General features: G+C 43.8%; 1 protein-coding gene across 1 annotated transcript in view; it reads left to right on the top strand.

Moving 5' to 3' along the window:
• LOC306982230 (voltage-gated delayed rectifier potassium channel KCNH8-like) overlaps positions 1-21,315 on the top strand; it is a 44,839-nt gene that overhangs the window by 5,182 nt on the left and 18,342 nt on the right. Inside the window, exons 3-11 of the mRNA XM_079582093.1 lie at positions 14-145; positions 691-836; positions 2,920-3,178; positions 4,594-4,751; positions 5,158-5,353; positions 10,395-10,480; positions 10,595-10,841; positions 11,992-12,191; positions 15,373-15,622. Of these exons, the coding sequence (XP_079438219.1) occupies positions 14-145; positions 691-836; positions 2,920-3,178; positions 4,594-4,751; positions 5,158-5,353; positions 10,395-10,480; positions 10,595-10,841; positions 11,992-12,191; positions 15,373-15,622 (1,674 nt within the window). The remainder of the gene's footprint in view (positions 1-13; positions 146-690; positions 837-2,919; positions 3,179-4,593; positions 4,752-5,157; positions 5,354-10,394; positions 10,481-10,594; positions 10,842-11,991; positions 12,192-15,372; positions 15,623-21,315) is intronic.

The raw sequence follows: 21,315 nt of genomic DNA, 5'->3' as shown, positions 1-21,315 counted from the left end.
TCTCTTATTGCAGGCTGTAAGTTCTGGTGCCTCCTGGATATCGTTCCCATAAAGAATGAGAAGAGCGAGGTGGTGCTGTTCCTGGTCTCTCATAAGGACATCACCGAAAATAAGAGACTCGACCACAGCAATGAAGCTGAGATCGGTGAGTCCAATTCCGCGGAGAGAAAGAAGATTTTATTTTACTGTAATTCACCTGAAATGACAGACACAGACCCGGCAGCTGCGGCACTAAATCAGTTTTATGAAACGGGTTTATAGATATCAGGCTCGACTGTAGTTGTTACTCAGAGAAACAGACACTTTCTACCTGGTTTAAATTAGATTGGAGACCTTTGTGACTCATTTTTATTGGGACATTTAGCGTAAGTCCTTTAGCGTCTGGCCATTTTTATCCAGCTAGACCATAATTTGATTTTGATTCTGTGTGTGAGCATGAGTGTAGAGTAAAGGGTAAGGGGTGTAGGTGTGTGTGTGTATTGTGATAACTGTATATATTGGGAGGGTTTGACGGACGATAATGTTTTTAATGTCTTTTTTAAATGTCAAAGCACTTTGTGATGCACCTGTGTATGAAAAGCGCTCTATAAATAAAGATTGATTGATTGATTGATTGATTGATAACATCCTACAAGTTAACAGAGGCTATTTTACCAGTGGTTTAAACCTGTCTTACCTTTATTTCTGCAGATGAGGAGACAGGTCTTCAGATCCACCGCGTCAGTCGTCCCTCGGGCTTCAGCCTGGAGAGGCGCCGCAGTCGGGCCGTCCTCTACCAGCTCTCGGGACACCTCCAGAAACAGGACAAGAGCAAGAGCAAGCTCAAGATCAACAATGTGAGAGATTCACCTTGTATGGAGTTGTAGTTCTGCAGTACCCGGTCCTCTTGAGCGACCTGGCGAGAAGTTTGCACCTGTGTTCTTGGGCAAAAGTAGTTGCTGTTGTAGTTGACCTTGTAGTGACCCAGCGGGTGTATGAGTGGTCAGTATGGCGCCTTTACTTTCGATTATGGTTGGCTTTAAAACGATCCAGCATCAATTGTTTTGTAGGTTTTCTGGTGGGAGGGTCCGTCAGCAGTGAACATTGATCCTGGAGCGTCCTCGAGACCACTGTGATGGAAAGTAAAGGTGCTATCCTGACCACTCATACAACCGCTGGTTCACTACGAGGTCAAATGTGCACAAATATTAGCGTTTTCTTCCACATAAAAAGCTGCATAATGCACCTTTAATAGTTACTAGACTAAAACAAAATTAAAAGTAGTTAATAAGACTAAAACTATGACTAAAATCTCTTGATATTGTTATTAAAAACAATGTAAAAATTGAAAGAAGGAACTAAAATCATAAAAAACATACAGTGACACCGTTTGGAAGAGCCTCATATCGTTTAACTTCGTGACCTCCAAGCCATACACAGTAAATGCAATTAAAGATGCACTATGCAACTCTTTATGTAAAGAGGATGGATACGGTTCAATCAGCAGTGAAAACCTAAAAAACAATTGATCCTGGAGCGTCCTACAGGCCACCGGGTTGGAAAGTAAAAGCGCTAAACAAACACACATACAGCTGCTGGGTCACTGAAAGGTCAAATACGTATTAAAGCAGAACTAAGTAACTCATGCTCCTAGAGGCCATGATCGCCACTGCATGTTAAGTTTTTTTTTAAATACTACGCTGACAGAAAAGGCAAAGGGACAGAGGGATATTGTAAATCCAATTACACAATGGAGATACATTTTTTCACTCAAACTTGGCTGTAAATACTGTTTAAGTGGCGCTAGCCCACAGTTAGCTTTGCCCGTTAGCCTGTTAGCTTCTTCGTGATTCCATTAGTGTGTATTGGGGTTTCCGACCCGGAGCAGGGAAAGCTGCAAGTGTGGTTCTCTGGCCAGAGACACCGGGGGAGATGAAAGACCCCCAAATCATCCCATTAACACTTGTATTACTTCCAGAGGGACTACGGAAAGGTTCTGCCTAGTTCTGCTTTAATGTGAACTTTTTTTTTTTTACATTAAAAGTTCCATAGTACTTTTTCATCAAAGATAAGGACTAAAACTAAACAAAATAATGTGTTAAAATTAGCTCTGTTTGTTCCAGAGTATGGCTTAGTCTCAGTGATCATTCTCGTGAGCGGTAAGACGTTTGTATTCACATCAGCTCACCTCTCAAACTTCAGCGCCTTTGTTTGGGCTTTTGATCACAATAGAGATTTTTCTTATCTGTGGCAATAATTCATGTCAAAGCAAAGAGCAAGCCATCGCCGTGACTACCAATGCATCCATGTACTTCTTTGATATCCTGTCTACTTTCTCTTAACTTCTTAGATATATCTTCTTCTCTCAACTTTCCTCTTCAAAGTTTGCTACAACAGATCGGCTGCCTTTCAACATGCAGTGATTTGAATATTAATTTAGCAAGTGTTCTGAAATCCACAGAAAAGCTATTTATTTCCAGGAGATGATCATGTAGTAATTCAAAGAAGGTCTTCACAATATGTCGGCAAATTATAGTTTTTATAATATATAAGTGATGCAATATCTTCATTTTAATGGAAATGTACAGCTGTTTGAAAGGGGCTTGTATTATGATTGGCTGTATTATGATAAACAATTCAATGCAGTGCAAATTGACAGTTTGAGTATAATCGCAGCATGAAGGGAGCTGACTCAAATGAAAACATGACAGCCCCCTCATATTAATGTGCTTTATCTTCTATATTCTATATTCAGTAGCATTTGCTGCTCACAGTGGTGGGTATTTCCATTACAGTGTTATTATGTAAAATAGGTTCAGTGTCTAGACAAGTGTATAATTGCTTTACATTACACTTAAAGGACACGTCGTAAATGGTGCTGCTGTTTTTAAACCTGTTCCTATTGACAACATTGAAGTTTTCCTATACTTTCTTTCACAGAGCGTCCTCACCGCTAACGCAAACCCGATCCCGGAGTACAAAGTGGCGGACATTCAGAGGTCCCGGTTCATCCTCTTACATTACGGAGCGTTCAAGGCCGGCTGGGACTGGCTGATACTCCTGGCCACTTTCTACGTGGCCATAACCGTCCCCTACAACGTCTGCTTCACTGCCGTGGAGATCCGAGACGACGGGGCGGCGTCCGCTCGCAACCCGCCCACCGTCAGCGACATCCTGGTGGAGATCCTCTTCATTATCGGTAATAAATTGGACATTCATTGAAATCATAGGAGTAGCAGCAGCAAAATAGGTCTTTGGGGACTAAAACGTGACGAGATGTTTGTGTTAATGAGACGAGACGTGACAAAAATGGGAGAAAGTGGTTCGTCAGACCGCTAGGGTTAAAGGGACTATATGTTTAAAAATGTTAAAATTATGTGTTTTCCTCCCCCTACATCAGGGGTAGGCAACGTCAGGCCCGGGGGCCAAATCCGGCCCTCTAGCACAGAACCTCTGGCCCTCAAGGTGATTTTGAGAAACATTATGACACAAATCAGAAGGTAATTTAACATTTTTGAGGTTAAAAAATGGAAGAAATACTGTCAATGCACCCAATTAGGTCATTATCAAAACAAAACAAAAAATAATTGTAGAAGAAATGACAGAAACCTACTTGAATTAAGAGATCCAATCTAAAGTTTGAGTAGATTTGGTCTGGTCTTAGATCAGATAAAACATCCTCTCACCAATGGAACAAGTCATTATTCTCTTAGCTCAGATTATATTGTATAATTTCAAGTGAAAAACAAATCTTTTTAAAAGTAAAAGTTAATTTGTCTGATTTCAAAGTCGATTTCATGCTTGTTCCATTGGAATTAGCATTTGTATCTTTATCCTAGATTAGTCCAAACAGACTCAAATTCAGCATAAATAACCTTTATTCAAGCAATTTTAAGTCATTTATCTCATTTAAGATGGTATTTTTTTCCAGTGTAGTGCTTTGGCCCTCGGTCATTTTACAATGAAAAAAATTGGCCCTCCGTTAAGAAAACTTGCCTACCCCTGCCCTACAAATATAAAATGGCCAACTTGCATCTAGCCCCTTTAACACACCTGGTTCACGTGACACTGAGCGCCGGATGTCACTGGGACTTATCGAAATGAATTATTACTTTTTATAATGAAACTGACTAAAACTTGACTACAACCTTTTGTGTTTTCGTCTGACTAAAGCGTGACTAAAACTATCACATGTAAAAATGACTAAAATGTGAATAAAACAAAAAGCATTTTCATCCAAGAGACCTAAACTATAATGGCTGCCAGAGACAACACTGATTTCAGGTCCAAAGCAGCTGGGACTGAGCTCTCTCTCCCGTGATGATGCCTGCAGACAAACTGACCACGAGTTGACTGACTTCATTTGCATAATTAAAATTTACCCTGAGAGTTAATTGCTTTTATTTTGCCTAATCAATTATTTAAATTAGTTTTCCTTCCTGGCATAATGTCTATTTCAATCTGGAATGACTCCACTCCCTGTTCATGAACCAGACACAAAGTATTTATAGCCGATGGTGTGAGTTACATGATTATCAGCTGGTTGTGTTTTATTTTCTAACCTCTTCATAGTTTTTTCACAGACCTGGACTGAATAACCTTCTCTCCTCACAGATATCGTGTTGAATTTCCGGACGACCTTCGTGAGCACCTCCGGGCAGGTTGTGTACGACGCCCGCTCCATCTGCATCCACTACGTCACTTCCTGGTTGTTCGTTGACCTCATCGCGGCCCTGCCCTTTGACCTGCTCTATGCTTTCAACATCAGTGTGGTCAGTGCTTTACACATTCACCTTTACTTGCAGTATTATATTTATGTACGATTAAGAAATATAACAAGTAGTGCCATAGATACAAAAGTGGGGAGTTGGAGGAGTTCTATCACTCTCTAAATTAAAATCTCTGACTACAGTTTATCAATTAGGCCAATGGCGTAGTTCAATTAGCAGACCACAGCTAGCTTAATGCACCATAGGGCAAAGAATCGATGAAGGCAGCATGCTTGATTAGCATTGAAGAGCAGGCGCCATCATTTATTTACCAATGATATGGATAAAGTCTGTCACTGCATCCCCCTATTTGTTTCATATGTAATTAGAAAATGTGTGCTGATGATTCATATGGATGTTTTTCATTGGTTAAACATCTAAATTGTAATCTGTGCCTTTGCCCTGGCAGAATTTCGGGGTGCACTTGCTGAAAACGGTGCGCCTGTTGCGTCTGTTGCGCCTGCTGCAGAAGCTGGACCGTTACTCCCAGTACAGCGCGGTGGTGCTGACCCTGCTCATGTCCACCTTCGCGCTCCTCGCTCACTGGATGGCCTGCGTGTGGTACTTCATCGGACGCAGCGAGATCACTGCCTCCTGGGACATAGGTGGGTTCAAACTTCGGTTATATATACTGTTTTTCTACTGTACGCCATGTAGACCAACCGATGGCGCTTAAGCTGGTGAAGAAGAAACAACCAAAGTGAAAAGGAATTCTCTAAACCGTTTGAATGAAGCAAAATACTCCAGGTATGTTTTTCCCTTTGAGAACAACCATAGACTGTAAATGAAGAATGGACTAATTGCGGCCCACTGCTTCCTGAAGCCTTAAGTAAATGACTCCAGAAGTTCCTGGCTCTTATGCTGTTTTGATTGAAACCTTTTTACCCTTTTTAAACGTCAATATTCAACACTTGCTTGTCTTAAAGGGACTATACAGAGTTTAAAAATGTTAATTATGCATTTTCCTCCCCCTACATGTTCCAGCCATGTCCTAATGTATAGAATGAGCTCAGAATTGTTCATCACAACTGCCTCTAAAATCCTGCAATGTCACTCAAAATGGTGTTAATTCGGGTCCGAAGTGCCGTCATGCACGAGCTTAATATAGAAGATGCAGTTTCGCATAAGACCTGAGGTGGCAGTAGAGAGTATAAAATCACAAACTTGCATCTAGCCCCTTTAACATGGGCAACATTGTCCACTTTCCATTTTTATTTTCGCCATCTTCTAAATAATAGAGCTGGCTCCAAAAACTAAACAGCCAAACAGCTCGCATGAACAAGCTTCTGCCCACGCTAAAAGCTATGGAAGATTCTTCATTCACACCGTGTATGAAAACACTGTTTTAACGTGGTTAAAAGCAACAAAAAAGAATAATTCAGCTAGATGCATATGTTTTAATTTCCAATTGGACTAATCAGGAGCCAACCAGTTTGTGTAAATTTGACATTATATGGATAATGACATTAAAGGGACTATACAGAGTTTAAAATTTTTTAAATTATGTGTCCCCCCCACAACTGCCTCTAAAATCCTTCACTGTCACTCAAAATGGTGTTAATTCGGGTCTGAAGTGCCGTCATGCACCAGCTTAATATAGAAGCTGCAGTTACGCATAAGACCTGAGGTGGCAGTAGTGAGTATAAAATGCTGAACTTGCATCTAGCCCCTTTAATGTATTACTTTCATCTCCGCAAACAAAACATATTTGTATAATATTTGAATAATTGTGCATGTGAGTGTGCTGGAAGGGAAGTAATATCCTAAATCAAGGCTCTTCTCACGATGTTCCTTCTAATAAATGAGGCTCTATGGTAAAGTGCATACAGCCGATCTCTGTGTCATTCTGAGCCGTGCGCCTTAATTTAGCCGTAAATCAATGGAATGACCCGGGAATCGCATATCTGTGCACTTCTGATAAATAGTGCTCGTCAATAAGCTCTTTTCTATTGTGTATTCGCAGCGTGTGGCGTCCCTTTCTGCCGAGAAAACACCTCTAATTGTGGTTGTGTGCCTCCGCTCCCGCTGCGTTTAGCGCCGCTCCAGTCGTCATCCTGTTTTTGTTGCAAGTGAGGCGCGATCAGACGGGAAGCGGGGAGGGACAAAACACATTTCACTTTTTCTCATGCCGCGTTTGACTCGTCTCTGCACGGTGCCGTTTCGCAATCAATATTATTCTTTCTATTGATTACTGTGGTGGCAGTGGGTGCAAGTTGGGGGTCTGCTCTGAGTGGTTGGAAGTTCAATATTGAGAGAAAAAATTCGACTTGATGGAGTTTTTGTTCAACGCTTTTCAAACAAAATGGCTCCCGGGATGTGGTAGTGTTGAAAACAGCCTGTTAATATTAGTATTAAGGGGAGACACTGCACTTTAAATTTTCAGGTTATGGGGTAATTTGTTCTCTTAACATATAAACCTTCACCCTGAAACAAAGAAATAACTGATATTCACAATAACTTGTTTAATTATTGCACTGATTCAATGTTTCTCCCTAGATTTATTTGGGAAATTGTAATTTCAAGGGCCATTTTCTCAAGATATTTGTTTTCCATGCGACAATATCTCCACATAAGTAGCTTCCACAGCCTTGGACTTAATATTTTAAAGTTTTTTCTGAAGGATTTTTTAATATCTAATTCTTAACCTGATTACATTGAGTGTTGAATGAAAAAAAAAAGATTGTTCCACTAATACACAGCTTATTTTAAAACTAAACAAGAAATCCCAAATCCTCTTTGTAACTAATATGTCAACAAATTAAATCATATTTTCAGGTTAAAAAACAACAACAGGACAGGCCGTTAGCATTAGCGCTAATGGCACAATGGCCAAGTCTACAGTGAAGATCCCGCCCTTATGCCCTTTTTAGGAACATGCTCTGTCACAGCAAGGTAGGGGGAGTCTGTAAATTCGCTGTGATTTCCTCCTCGAACGTAGTTATTACGGCAAACGGGGAGGAGTGTCTATTAATTTTGCAGTCTATGCATAAAACGCCTTGTATGGAAACATAAAATGACAGAAAACTAAATGTAAAAAGTTTCCCTATTATCAAAACACAATTGAATGTATAGCCAAATCGAAAGAAGAAAAAAAAGCATGTCTTTACAAATGTGGCATTAAAAATATTGCATTTGTGCACTAAATATGACTTAGCTGTGTGTATAAAGCCTGCTCTCTGTCGGAGAGTTGGGGATGTTTTGTTGTTGCTCGTCTGAAGTGGTCAGTAACTGTCAGAGGACCTGGGTCAGTGCAGCTCTTGTCGTCTCCAATGATCAGTTGTAGCAGCAGAGCCAGCAGTAGTAAACACAGTAGTAGCAGCAGCAGTGGTGGTGGTAATAATAAAGCTTTGACAGAGCCTGGGGTAGTTAGAGTGGGGACAGCTGTGACTGTGGAGGGCAGATTGGGACCGGAGTGAGTGCAGCGAAATATAAAAAAGGACAAAAAAACATCTGCTGGAAATTTCAACCAACGCTTCAAATGTTTGACTTGTTTACACAGTCTGTATAAAGCAAGAGAGCTGCTGTGAGGATTGCTAAATTATGTATATTTTAGTCTAATAAGAATTGGATTGAATGGAAACACTAAGCGCTTCTGATGTGTGTGAGCAATATTTTTTAGGATAAACATCCGCTTATATAACTCATTGTAATACTGGACTAGAAATTTGTTCTGTCGGCAAATTATTATAATGTGCTCTGGAAACAGTAATCAACAATAATCTGGATGCTACTTCAGTCTCTATACAGATTACATACTGAATCTGATCTGATGAACACAATCGACTGTTGGTTTAATGTTTAATCTACCTCTACCTTTTGTTATTCATGCAACTTAAACAAACCAATGTTAGTATTTGTTTTCCCCCCATATGTACATTTTATATCACACATATGAATAATGATACATGGGATACATAATCAAACTTATCTTTATGCTCGAATGGGAGCAAATTCAAACCTTAAAGGGACTATGTGGAGTTTAAAACTGTCACTCAAACTTACTTCGGATCCGAAATGCTGTCATGCACGAGCTTAATATAGAAGGTGCAGTTACACGTATGACCTGAGGTGGCAGTGGTGAGTGTAAAATGGCCAATTTGCATCTCGCCCCTTTAATACAGTTCTTTAAGCAGCAAAATGAAACTTATGATCGTGACTCATTGTGATCCATTGATGTTGTCGTCTGGTGAACCCCTGTCTCCTAACATCTCCACAATATGACACTAATTCAGCACATTACTATAATGTTCAAGCCAAAGTCATTGGAATTTTCATATTAGCATTGTGACAAAGTGAGTTTATCCCAGCACTTTCATTTATTTTCATTATTATTAGTATTTGATTTAATGTACATACAAACCATGGATTGATTTCAACTCTATGTGTATCTGTGTATTTCCGGTGGCTTCTTTCCGGTCACCAGGCAGCATAGGGAATGAATGGACACTCTCCACTTGCTTCTCCTCCGCCGCTGTTGGTGTGAGCGCGGTGTTAAAATCTCAGGCTGAACCATGTGGCGGGTTGAAACTGGTTTTGTTTTGAGTTTCCTTTTTTATTTACACATTTTGGTCTGTATTTTGTCTGAACTGCTTTTGTCTGAACATATCATGGGGGACTAAACAGCACTTACTACTTTTATGGAAAAGTAACAAACGTACCAGCTTGACTTATTGTGAATTGACCTGTAAAGCAAATTACCTGTTGGAGGTAGAAAAGCTGGCGATTGTAGTCTCATTGAGGGACATTATGAAGCCTAGGCGTTAATTCAACCTGAGAGACTAATTTCAGGATCACATACCTCCAGCCAATGACCGCTTCCGAGAGGGCCACACCTCCACCTCAGCCATCAGCGTAAGAGCCGCACCTCCATAGCAGCCAATCATCGACCTCGGTCCCGCTTTTAAGCCCCAGCACTCATGGTTCGTTCGCTCCGGGGGAAGACATCCCTAACTACAGGCTACATCGATGTTACCGCCGTGGTCTGATCGCCAAAACTAACATCTTCCTAATCCTAATCTTTGTCTGTTTGAGTCTATCCAGGTTGAAATGTAGATGTGTGTGCATGTAGCATTGAAGAGGTTCTTTTTGTAAAACACATTTTGTTTGGTAAGAAACATATTTTTTGTCAAGTCTGCCTGCCCACTCGTGGCCAGCAAAAAATAAAGCCATAGAAGAAGAAAACAGTATTATGAAGTCATAACAAATACAATTGTTAGGGTACAAAGTTATGTTATACTGTTGGAGAAGTGACCTCTGTCTCTATATAAATGTTTCAGAATAAAGTTGTGACTATAGACATTACCAGAAAGATGTTGCAACTTTTCCCGAGTCTGGCTTAAGCCTCTAATAATGCACTCAGGGACCCTCTCACTCTCTCTCTCCTTCTTGAAGAAAATCCCTGACAAAGTGTGGAGAACGCTGTTGACAAGTGGCGGACATGTCATTGGCCCTCGCTCAAATACAAGCTGACGTTTTCCTTAAGTGCGCCGTGCCCTGCCTGGTGTGGCGCGCTTCTAAACGCACACGACGACTGAAATAATTACCCAGCAGGCCTCACGGCGCTGTTCTCGGAACGCTAGCCTCGAAAAGGTCAACATTCGCCCTTGTTGATCCATCTTAAGATGTTTGTTGTTTCGTTTATTCCAGGATGGCTGCACGAATTGGCCAAACGCTTGGGGACACCGTACTTCCTGACTCCGCTCTCCTCCCTGCTGGGCATCTCCGACTCAGAAGTGAGAAAAGCAGCTAAAATCTGTCTTCATATTTAAGATGACCAGCACCACTTTGCTTTTTTATTTATTTTATTTCCATTTTGAGTGCAGTAAGTGTCTTGTGTTGTGTCCCAGCCCGCTCTGTCTGCAGCGCTCTCCAACAGCAGCCAGTGGAACTCCTCAGGGCTCTCATCGCCGGACCGTACCCGCCTGAAGGCTCTCGGGGCCGGGATGACTCTGGGCGGAGGCCCCTCTGTGCGGAGCTCCTACGTCACCTCGCTGTACTTCGCCCTGAGCAGCCTGACCAGCGTGGGCTTCGGGAACGTGTCGGCCAATACGGACTCGGAGAAGATCTTCTCCATATGCACCATGCTGATCGGAGGTGGGGATCTCAGACCTGTGGTTGTTCTTCATTTGAGGAGCTGGTGAATGAAAGGGCGGGTATAGAGTTCGGGAAAATTCACTGTCACCATGGAGATCCACTATGTTTGTGGGTGCTAGCAAACATTAGATAAAAACAGAAGGAAAAGTGTCAAAAAAACTGCTGAGTCACTAGTGGTAAATACATCTAACCCACTGTAGTGTCCAAGAGCTTTAATATGAACATTAACTTCAGTATTTACCTTCTAAAATCTCAATTGGTTTATTGTTGCTGCAAATCCCATGATGCTTAGCGATATGACAGCACGATCCTGAACTCTGTTACACAAAAGTGACTTTTTAGAACGTTTTACCATGTGACAATGTTCTCTCTTCGCTGTGAAAGCTCCCAAAAAGCTCCTCCTCACGTCCTTTGCATCTCTCGATCACTCGCTAAGTTGAATCCTTTCATTGCAAAGTAAAAACACTCGCCACAGCTCCACTACGGCCACACAGACCAACAAGAGTGAACACTGAACAAGCCCTAATATATTTCTATAGAGTTTACATGTATGCACACACAGCCGGTCTGCCTTGTAATTGTATTTCATTTGCTTCATCCATTAGCTGTCACTTATGTCCTTTAGAATGACAGGAGGCTAATATGTGTCTCCCAGCTGCTCTTTGCTACTTTGATCACGAGGCGGGTCGACCCAGGACAATTGCCTCCTAATAACAGGGCAACAAGCGTTCACACTCCATCTTGTCCCTATGGGGCATTTCAAGCCATTCATTTACATGGTAATGTGAGTGTTTAGTGCGAGGACGAGGCTTGACTCAGTGCCGTCCACAGAAGGCGTGCGAGTTCGACAGAGGAAATGAAGAATTGTGGTTGTCACTTCTCCTGCCTCACATTGATCGGGTCTCTGGTTCGATTCCTGGACTTAATACTTTGACTAAGATTATGACAAAATTACCACTGCCTGCACATTATTTTGAGCAATCTCGGTTTTCATTTCTATTTGTTATTTTTTTCTGACCTAATAAACCTCAGTTCAAATAAATGTTTAATCTCCAGTGACGTTTTACAAATAATCACCTCCAGACTCCAGACCAGGTGCTGTTTCCTCCACAGAAGTGACTGGTTTTCACCTCCCCCTGTGTCCCCGCAGCCCTGATGCACGCCGTGGTGTTCGGGAATGTCACGGCCATCATTCAGCGGATGTACTCGCGCCGCTCGCTCTACCACACCAGGACCAAGGACCTGAAAGACTTCATCCGAGTGCACCGCCTGCCCAAAGCCCTGGAGCAGCGCCTCATGGAGTGTTTCCAGACCACGTGGTCGGTCAACAACGGCATCGATGTCAGTGAGGTGAGAGAGCGTGGTCGAGGTGGTTACAAATTAATCTACAAAAGAAAGGCGACATGAGGATAATATAAAAATCACAGCACTTAAAACCCACTTTATTAGGAAGAAACTGTGCCAGTCTCAGTCAGAGGGAAGACTTTTAATGATTTTGCATCATCACCTAGTGTTGCAATAACATTAATTTGGTGATATGTTTGAGGATGCACCATAGAAATCACAGAAATACATTTAGCTCTGAGCCTGTTCCTACAAAGGCACACATTTTTCTCGCCGTCGAATCCTGAACCCGATTTAAATTGAACGTTCCATCCCCCATACAAATGAATTGGGAAGACTTGTGCAATATTAAAGTTTGGCAAGGTATGTTTTATCCCTAAGTTTAGTGGCCATTGGATGTGTATCTGACCCCATTAAAAGCAGAAACAGAGTTAGCATTTAGCTCAAAGGACACTAATACAGTGGTCTCTCGCTATAACACGCTTCACCTTATTTAGTGCAATATTGCAGCTTTTTTACAGCGTATGAACGCCATGTGTGCATTGTGTTCTGCTTCCTGATTGGCTAGTTGTAGAGTGAGCCTCCTCTCACTGCAGAGAGGATCTCTGTCAGTGTCCCATCAATGCGTCTCTCAACTTTCCAACCCAGTTACGCCATGATCCCGCCCCCCACATTGTTCTAACTCTAACCAAATCCCTTTTCCTAACCCTAGCCCTAACCTTAGCAAGTCTGACTCCACATTTTACAGGACCTTCTCTGCACTTTTCCGAGTAAATAAACACTGCTAGCATGTGGCGCTCGCCTCAGTTAAACACTCGCCTTCTGAAGCCTGAAACTGAACAAAAACTTTGTTCATTGCTGCGATTGTCTCTTAGTTTGAACAATTGCATAGCAGAGACGAGAGCAGCTCATGATGTTACCATCCCCATGTTGTGTAATGTGATATCTACGAATCCTATTAGACAAATAAAATCGCAGTGACACCAGGCATAAGGCAGAACCCGTGAACTAGTGAGAAACATGTATAAAGTGTGTGGTGAGGGGTTTTATAGCCTCATAACATAATATGTATAATAAGTGTTCAAAAGGTCTGTGCATTCATGAATGATTTCGTGGTCGAAGGATTGACAACAGCTGACAACACCTGGATCGTTCATAATTTTGAATGTTTTAATGGCTAATGCTAACAGCTATAGGAAAGATACATTGAGCAGGCTAACGCTAACGGACTCTGAAAAGTCTCCCAGATGAGTCAACTTGCTTACTGTCTGCATACATTAGGATCGAACGCTGCTTCTCCTTTTTATTTATATAGGATGCTCTCCTGCAGTTTTAATGGTTGCAATTAGTAAATCTGTTTATTTAGGTTATATAATGTCCTCTGCAAAACACGATCATATCTAAATGGGATCTTCTTTTGTATAAAGCAACCAAACCAAAATCGTACTTTAGACCGTTATTCCTTCAGTCTTTTATGAAATGTTAATGATAGAAATATAGTTGCAGAAGTGGTTTAGATATTTCTCCTCGTGAACGTACCTTGACAGGCTTTTCCTCCGCGTCCTGTTGCGTTTGGTCACCTCTGCCTTGGCCCGAATCGCCCTTGTCAGATGGAATCGGATCAACAGCACTCGCGCTCCCGACGTTACTCTGAAAAAAAAGACCTGCCGATTTGCCGCTGGTTTGGCCGTGAAACAAAGTCGCGTGAAGGATTTGCGCTGTGTCACGCCAAGGCAACTGTTTAATTTTAAGGCTTAGTGGCTCTGGTGCTGATAAACTCCAGCGCGGTGGGGGCATATCATGGCTTTTAATCTGGCTTATCTGCTTTATGGACAGGAGGCTGGAGCTCTGTAGGTTCACATAGATTATGAATATGTTTTTTCTTTATACCTAGGGCTTGTTGACTGGAAAAACACCAATGCATTCTGTGCTCGGCTTTTGCTTTTGGAATAACAAGTCAAAACATTTCAATTTTAGGAACTTTCATTACACTTTTATGCACTTTCTTTGTAAAAGTGAAGACGCCATTTTTGTGTGGATTCCAAAAACATTTAATTTGTTTTATATTGTGTAGAAGACATTTTAACTTGAGTACAGTCATGTGTCCTGGATCTATACATCTGCAGGTTGTGGGAGGGCGAATGGTTATAACTTGCCACCCACCTACACTGCAAGAGAAGCTTTATTTAGTCGCAAACATGACCACAGTGATAAATATATGAATAAGCATGATGTGTTTGGATTTGAAAGAGGATGGGAGTCAAAATAAGTGAAGATGTAAGTCAGGCTGGACGATGTTGACGAAAATCAATGTCTGTATTTTTGGTGAATTTCTCGATAACGATGACGCAGCGATATTTTTGCAAACCGTCAAAAATATGGGGGAATGTGCTGCTTTGTTGCTCAAAAAGATGAATGTCCTGAACAGACTATAAAGGCCAGAAAAAACACTTTACACATTGGTTCCCTATCCCCCCATTTTTAATCAATTTTATCCAAAATTTTTCGCCATTCATTCCGCATTTTTATTTTTTTCCCCCCCAATTTCCCCCTATTTTTTCCACCATTGTTTCTCAAGCTTTTAATCATTTTTCCCCCTTTTATTTCCCATTTTTCAAATAGTTTTTTCCTCACTTTATCCCCATTTATTCCCAATTTTTAAAACATTTTATCCCCAATTTTTAAAATAACTTTTTCCCTATTTTTCCACCATTTTTCCTCATGTTTTAATATATTTTCTCTCCTTTCCCCATCATTTCCCTTAAAAAAATAAATAAATCCTGAATTTATGCCCATTTGTTCTTTTTTTTTTTCAAAAATTCTCACAATTTTTCCCTCAAGTTCAATATTTTTTTCCTCCTATCTCTTCCCCTTTATTCCTCCCTTTTTTCTTTCTTTTTTTTTTACAATTTCCTCAATTTTTTTCAAAATGTATCTAGTTTTTCCCACATTTTTCCCAATTTCTTGACATTGGAGACAAACTCGATATCATATTAGCATGTCTTCCAAACCGCAATTTCGATATCATCTTGTAGACGATATATTGCTAAGAGTGCGTATTTCAATGTAGCAATTCCTCAGAAGTCAGATCTAAGTAGTTTTTCTGATAGTTTCAGTACCAAGCCTGTATGAATGGATGTTTTAGCTTCTACTTTCTCTTTGCTAACCTGTTTCCTGTGCTTGGTAGTTGCTGAAAGACTTCCCGGACGAGCTGCGCGCCGACATCGCCATGCACCTGAACAAGGAGCTCCTGCAGTTGCCGCTGTTCGAGTCGGCCAGCAGGGGGTGCCTGCGCTCGCTGTCCCTCATCATCAAGACGTCGTTCTGCGCGCCCGGGGAGTTCCTCATCCGCCAGGGCGACGCGCTTCAGGCCATTTACTTCGTCTGCTCCGGGTCCATGGAGGTGCTCAAGGACAGCACCGTCCTGGCCATACTCGGTGAGACCGTTTACGTCACGAAGGCTTTCATCTTTTATCTCCTGGCCCCGTAATTACAGAGACGTTTACAGTGAGGCTGCAGACTGATGTGCAAACTCATTATTGTGCGAAAATGGCTCACTTGCGGCGCGACCTGAATCCGATTCCCCGGTTAGTTTTATTTGCTTAATGCTGTTCCACTCGAGGCCCGTCTTTCCCGTCTCTTTGCTCATCATCGAATTCATGCACAAGCACTGACTTCACAGTTTTTTCGAGATTTCTTTGCAGGATAACACTTTGAACAGTGGAAAGGCAGTCACAGGAAAGACGAGGGCTGCACTATTGTGGGAGTAAGAACCAAGCGTCTCATTCATTCACTCCAGACTCAGCGGTGCTAGGCTACGATGATGATGATTGTAATGAGAGAATCTTTAATTCATGGTTTAGTTATGGATTTAGTACATGGGTTAAAGTTCTCCGTCATTTTAACCAATCTGGGAAAAATGTCTGTCCCCTAGAAACTGTCAGAAATAAATCAATAAAAGTAGTGTCAAGATAGCACATTCAGCAACACGTCTTTCAGCCAATCAGAAGTGAGCTGATGCAGTGAGAGGGGGGCGTTGGTCTCATCTGAAAACATTAGCTGCCTGCGAAGCTAAAGCGTGTGTACGGCTGTGTTAGCGTGGATGGACTCACTGTTTTTTGTGGAGGGGGCGGCGTGCTCCAGACTGCGCTCCGACTAAGCTTCTGTTCTGTGACTGTAACAGGAGCATATTTGGGAAACGGCGGCGCGAGAATAAGTCTGCACGCCACTGTCCCGCATTGATGTAGCGATATCAGTATTGACATTTTTTGCTTTAACCCCTGATTTAGTAACACAGAGGACCTTGTATTGAGGAGTGCAAAGGGCAATTTTAAATGGGAACTTTAGATCAGAAGTTTGGTCAACATCCTTAAAGAGACATCATATTTTTGGCATTTTTTGCTGAATAAACTATTTGCCAACCATTAATTATGTTTTTGAACCATAAAATATGCATTTGAGTGATGTCACACCTCCAACCATAGCAAGAGTCATGAAAAACCTTTCCTTTCTCGTCCGGTTCACTATGTTTAGATTTCCACTGCTGTGGGATTTCCATGGAGAGTATGAAACCTATATATTTTTGGAAACCATATGGCAATGCAAAAATTGTCTTTGCTTTTTGGTGAAATTGTGTAATTATACCATTTTCCCATTAGAGTAAATGGGGAGTTCTTGTCATCGATATGAAACATGTGACAAGGGTTTCATTTACTCTTTTGATTGGAACGACCAGATGGAATTTTCTGCCAAAAATGTTTTTCCCTCTCCATATAAATGTTATTATCGCTATTATTGTACCTTTACATATCAGAGCAAATGGAAACATTGTTTTTCTGAAGTTTTCAAAAATGAATAGTTTTGATACTGGGAAATGACATGGTGAACCGGACTAAACCCTACATTCTGCTTAATCCTCTTTCTATTGAGTGGTCGGACAAATGGACAAATGGCAAAGTTGTATATAATCATTTTGTTTTATCACACTGTGATTTGTTAAATTCACTAAACTCTAAGTCTCTAATTCAGATCATGACAAACTTAAGGTTACTCACGTAACCCCGGTTCTTTGATAACAGAGTGAGGTGTTTCACTATGGGAATCGCCTCGGGCGTGACCATCCACGGAAGCTCCAATGGCACCACGTCTGTCTATGACAGACAGGATGACTGTACCTTGGGCTACGCCCCTTCTCCTAGGTACAGCCAGCCTCCTCCTTCAGTAAACATTCTAAAGCGATTTCTGACCGCCTTGCAAGGAGGGCAATGAAGGTGAAACACCTCACTCTGTTATCAAAGAACCGGGGTTACGTGAGTAACCTTAAGTTCTTTTTCTAACTTCGTTCGGTGTTTCACTATGGGAGATATGGCCTACTCCCGGATTGCAAATAAAGCTCCTGAAGCAGCAGGTCACAACGGTGACCTCAAAAGGAACCAGCAACCCTTGGCTGCAAGACTGCCTGGGCCAAAGAGGGACCAGAGACGTCCAATCTGTAAAACCGCACAAAAGTGTGTGGTGACGCCCAGCTTGCTGCAGCACATATATCTTGAACAGAGATACCTCTGAACAGGGCCCATGAGGTAGCCATACCCCTTGTGGAGTGAGCCCTCAACCCTTGTGGAGGTTGTAGGCCTCTACCGGTATAAGCCAACGAAATGGCTTCAACAATCCAGTGAGAAAGTCTCTGACTGGACACAGGCTTCCCTTTATGGGGAGTGGCCCAGGACACAAACAACTGGTTAGCCTTGCGGAAGCCAGCTGTCCTGGACACATACTCATGTAGTGCCCGCACTGGGCACAAAGTATTAAGCCGCCGCTCCTCTCCAGAGGAAAAAGGCGGAGGATGAAAAGCCTCAAGCTCGACCGTGGAGGAGCTAAATGCAGAGTCCAATACCTTCGGCACGAAGGCTGGATTAGGACGTAAGCGGACTCTAGAAAGACCAGGGGCAAACTGTAGACATGCAGGACTAATAGATAAGGCCTGCAGTTCGCTCACACGCTTTGCTGAGGTCAAAGCCAGAAGCAACACTGTCTTGAAAGCAACATACTTCATGTCAACAGCCTCCAAGGGCTCAAAAGGATGCTGGCAAAGTGCGTCTAGCACAACCACCAGATCCCAAAGGGGTACCAGAGGTTTAACCACTGGAAGTTTGCGGCGCGCTCCTTTCATGAAGCGACATATCAGAGGGTGTTGGCCGACTGATTTGTCCCCAAAACCAACATGACAGGCCGAAATTGCGGCCAAATAGACCTTGACAGTCGAAAACGCTCTGCGCTTCTCGACTAACTCTTGCAGAAAACACAAGACGTCAGCCACAGAGCATTGAAAAGGAATGGTCTGCCTTGCCGCACACCACTCCTCAAATACGCGCCACTTACAGTCATACAAAGACCGAGTGGAAGTGGCCCTGGCACACTGAATAGTATCAATAACATGTGCAGGGAGACCGGCAGCATTTAAGTTCCACCTTTCACGGGCCAAGCCCAGAGAGCTACTCGGTCTGGGTGAGGATGATAAATTTCTCCGCCCGCCTGAGATAGGAGGTCCCTCCGCACAGGGAGGGGCCAAGGCTGTCCCCGAAGGAGCTGCATTATTTCCGCCATCCAGGGTTTGGACGTCCACCGCGGGGCAATCAGGATGAGTGAAAACCCCTGCTCCCTCACCCGAGCCAGGGTGGGTGGGATTAAACTGATCGGTGGAAAAGCATAGAGCAGGACGTCCGGCCATGGGTGGGCTAGAGCGTCCATCCCGAGGGGTGCGCCCACGTCCGTCATGGAGAAGTACAGCGGACACTTTGCGTTTTCCTGCGAGGCGAATAGATCTACGTCGGCCTGGCCGTACATCTGCCAGAGCTGCTCCACCACTTGAGGGTGGAGAACCCACTCGCCGTATAGGGGATTGCCCCGCGACAGCAAGTCCGCCCCCCTGTTCAGGACACCTGGCAGGTGTGTTGCCCGGAGAGACAGCAGCCTGGTGCTGCTCCACAGAATCAATTTCTGTGCCAGCCTGTGTAGCTGCAGAGAGCGTGTGCCGCCCTGGCGGTTGATATACGCGACAACAGTTGCATTGTCCGTTTTTACAAGGACATGCTGACCCTGAATATACTGTAGGAAGTGTTTCAGAGCAAGGAAAACAGCCCAAAGCTCCAACATGTTGATGTGTAACAGAGCCATATGCGGACCCCATGTCCCGTTCACCGTCCTGCCGGACAGGGTGGCTCCCCACCCTGACAAGGAGGCGTCCGTTGTCAGGGTAACCCTTGCGGACACTGTGCCCAGTGGGACTCCCGCAGCCAGAGCGTGCGTGTCCTGCCATGGGCGAAGCGCCATTACGCAGCGCTTGTCCACTTCCACCCTGCGGTAAAGGTGTCGGCGGGGGCACAGACGTAACGCTGCGACCCAACGCTGAAAATCTCTCATCATTAACAGACCCAAATGAACGACAGATATTACTGACGCCATAAGACCAGCTAGGCGGAGGCATGTTCTGAACGTGACCCGTGCGCCCTGGCGAAACAATGAGAGACACTGGCTGAGAGAGCAGAGCCTCTGAGCCGTAAGAGTCACTCTGAATGAGAGGGAGTTTATGCTCAAACCCAGATACTCTGTATTCTGCGCGGGTTCTAACCGACTCTTCGTCCGGTTTATTCTGAACCCAAGAGCAGTGAGATGACAGACGACAGTGTGCGTGTCCGTGAGTGCGCGCTCGCGTGAGGCGGAGCACACCAGGTAATCGTCGATGTACGAATAGATCCTGATCCCGCTGCTCCGAAGAGGAGCCAGTGCGGACTCCACACATTTGCTGAACACCCTCGGAGCTAATGACAGCCCGAACGGAATGACTTGATATTCGTAAGCTGTCCCTCCGTGCGCAAACCGCAGATATTTCCTGTGCGCGGGGTGTATTGGAATGTGAAAATACGCATCCGACAGATCGATTGTGGTAAACCAATCCTCTCTGCGTATCGAGCGGCAGAGCACTTTGTGAGTGAGCATTCTGAACGTAAATCTCCGTAAGTGTATGTTTAATACGCGGAGATCGAGAATGGGACGTAAGGCTGAGGACCCCTTCTTCGGGACGAGGAAATAGCGGGAGTAAAACCCCTGCTGACACTCGCTGTGTGGAACAGCTCGTATTGCTTGTTTGCTCAGTAGAGATGTGATCTCGTCCGCTAGGACAAGAGCTGCATCCCCTTTCGCCACTGAAGGCAGAACCCCGTTGAAAGTGGGCGGTTTTATTGCAAACTGAAGCCTGTATCCTCGAGATATAATGGAAAGAATCCATGGATGAACTGCGCATGCGCGCCACTGCTCCAGCTGGGCAGTGAGCGGCCCCATGCAAATGCTCGGTGACGTCACTCCCCTGAAAGGAGTCTCGACGTCTGCATAAGAAGGAGCGTGAGCTCCCTCTTGTGGCGTAAGCCGGAGAGTTTTCAAATTTGATTGAGTTCTTATTTTTTGAACCAAACTCGCCCTTAGCCCATGGCCTGGATGCGAGTGTGAAAGCTTTATTTTTGAAAAATGTGCTTTGTGACTTTGACATTGCCCCCGACTCACCTCCTGCAACATATGCGGGGTGAGTGAACAGGAGAGGACGCCTGGCAAACTGCACAGGGCCTCTGAACTGGGGCTGGGGTCCAAGGACACTCTCTGTCTTTTGCATGGAGGGGCGCTGAGAGAAGACACAACTGTTAGGTTGTGCGCTTCTTCTTGCCCTCCCCGGGGTGTGAGGAGCGGTTTTTAGCCGCTGCTGCTGCAAAAGAGTGCTTGCCCCATGGTTTGGGATTTCCTGACCGCTGCTGTTCGTTCTGCTGTCCAGCCGGTTTTTGCTGCTTAGGGCCAACTCTGTAGCCCTTGGCACCGGTTGCTGCAGTGACACCTGGTCGCTGAGTTTGTGCAGGACGGGAAGGCTGCTTGCGGGGCAGGCACAAGTTGAAGGCTTCGCCCTCCTGCTTACGGAGGGTGCTTGTCTCCTTCATTTTGTCCAGTGCTGGCCCAAACAGACCCTTGGTGGGGTCATAGGTCGCGTCCATGACGTCAGCCTTCTGTGTGTCGGTCAGTCCTGAGTGGTTTAGCCATAGACCTCGCTCACCTGCCACAGCCAGTCCCATCACGTGGCCGCAGCCCTGGA

The sequence above is a fragment of the Gobius niger genome (genome assembly GCF_951799975.1).
Source record: "Gobius niger genome assembly, chromosome: 23".
NCBI classification, from domain to species: Eukaryota; Metazoa; Chordata; class Actinopteri; order Gobiiformes; family Gobiidae; genus Gobius; species Gobius niger.
This window is presented reverse-complemented; position numbering and strand designations above follow the sequence as displayed.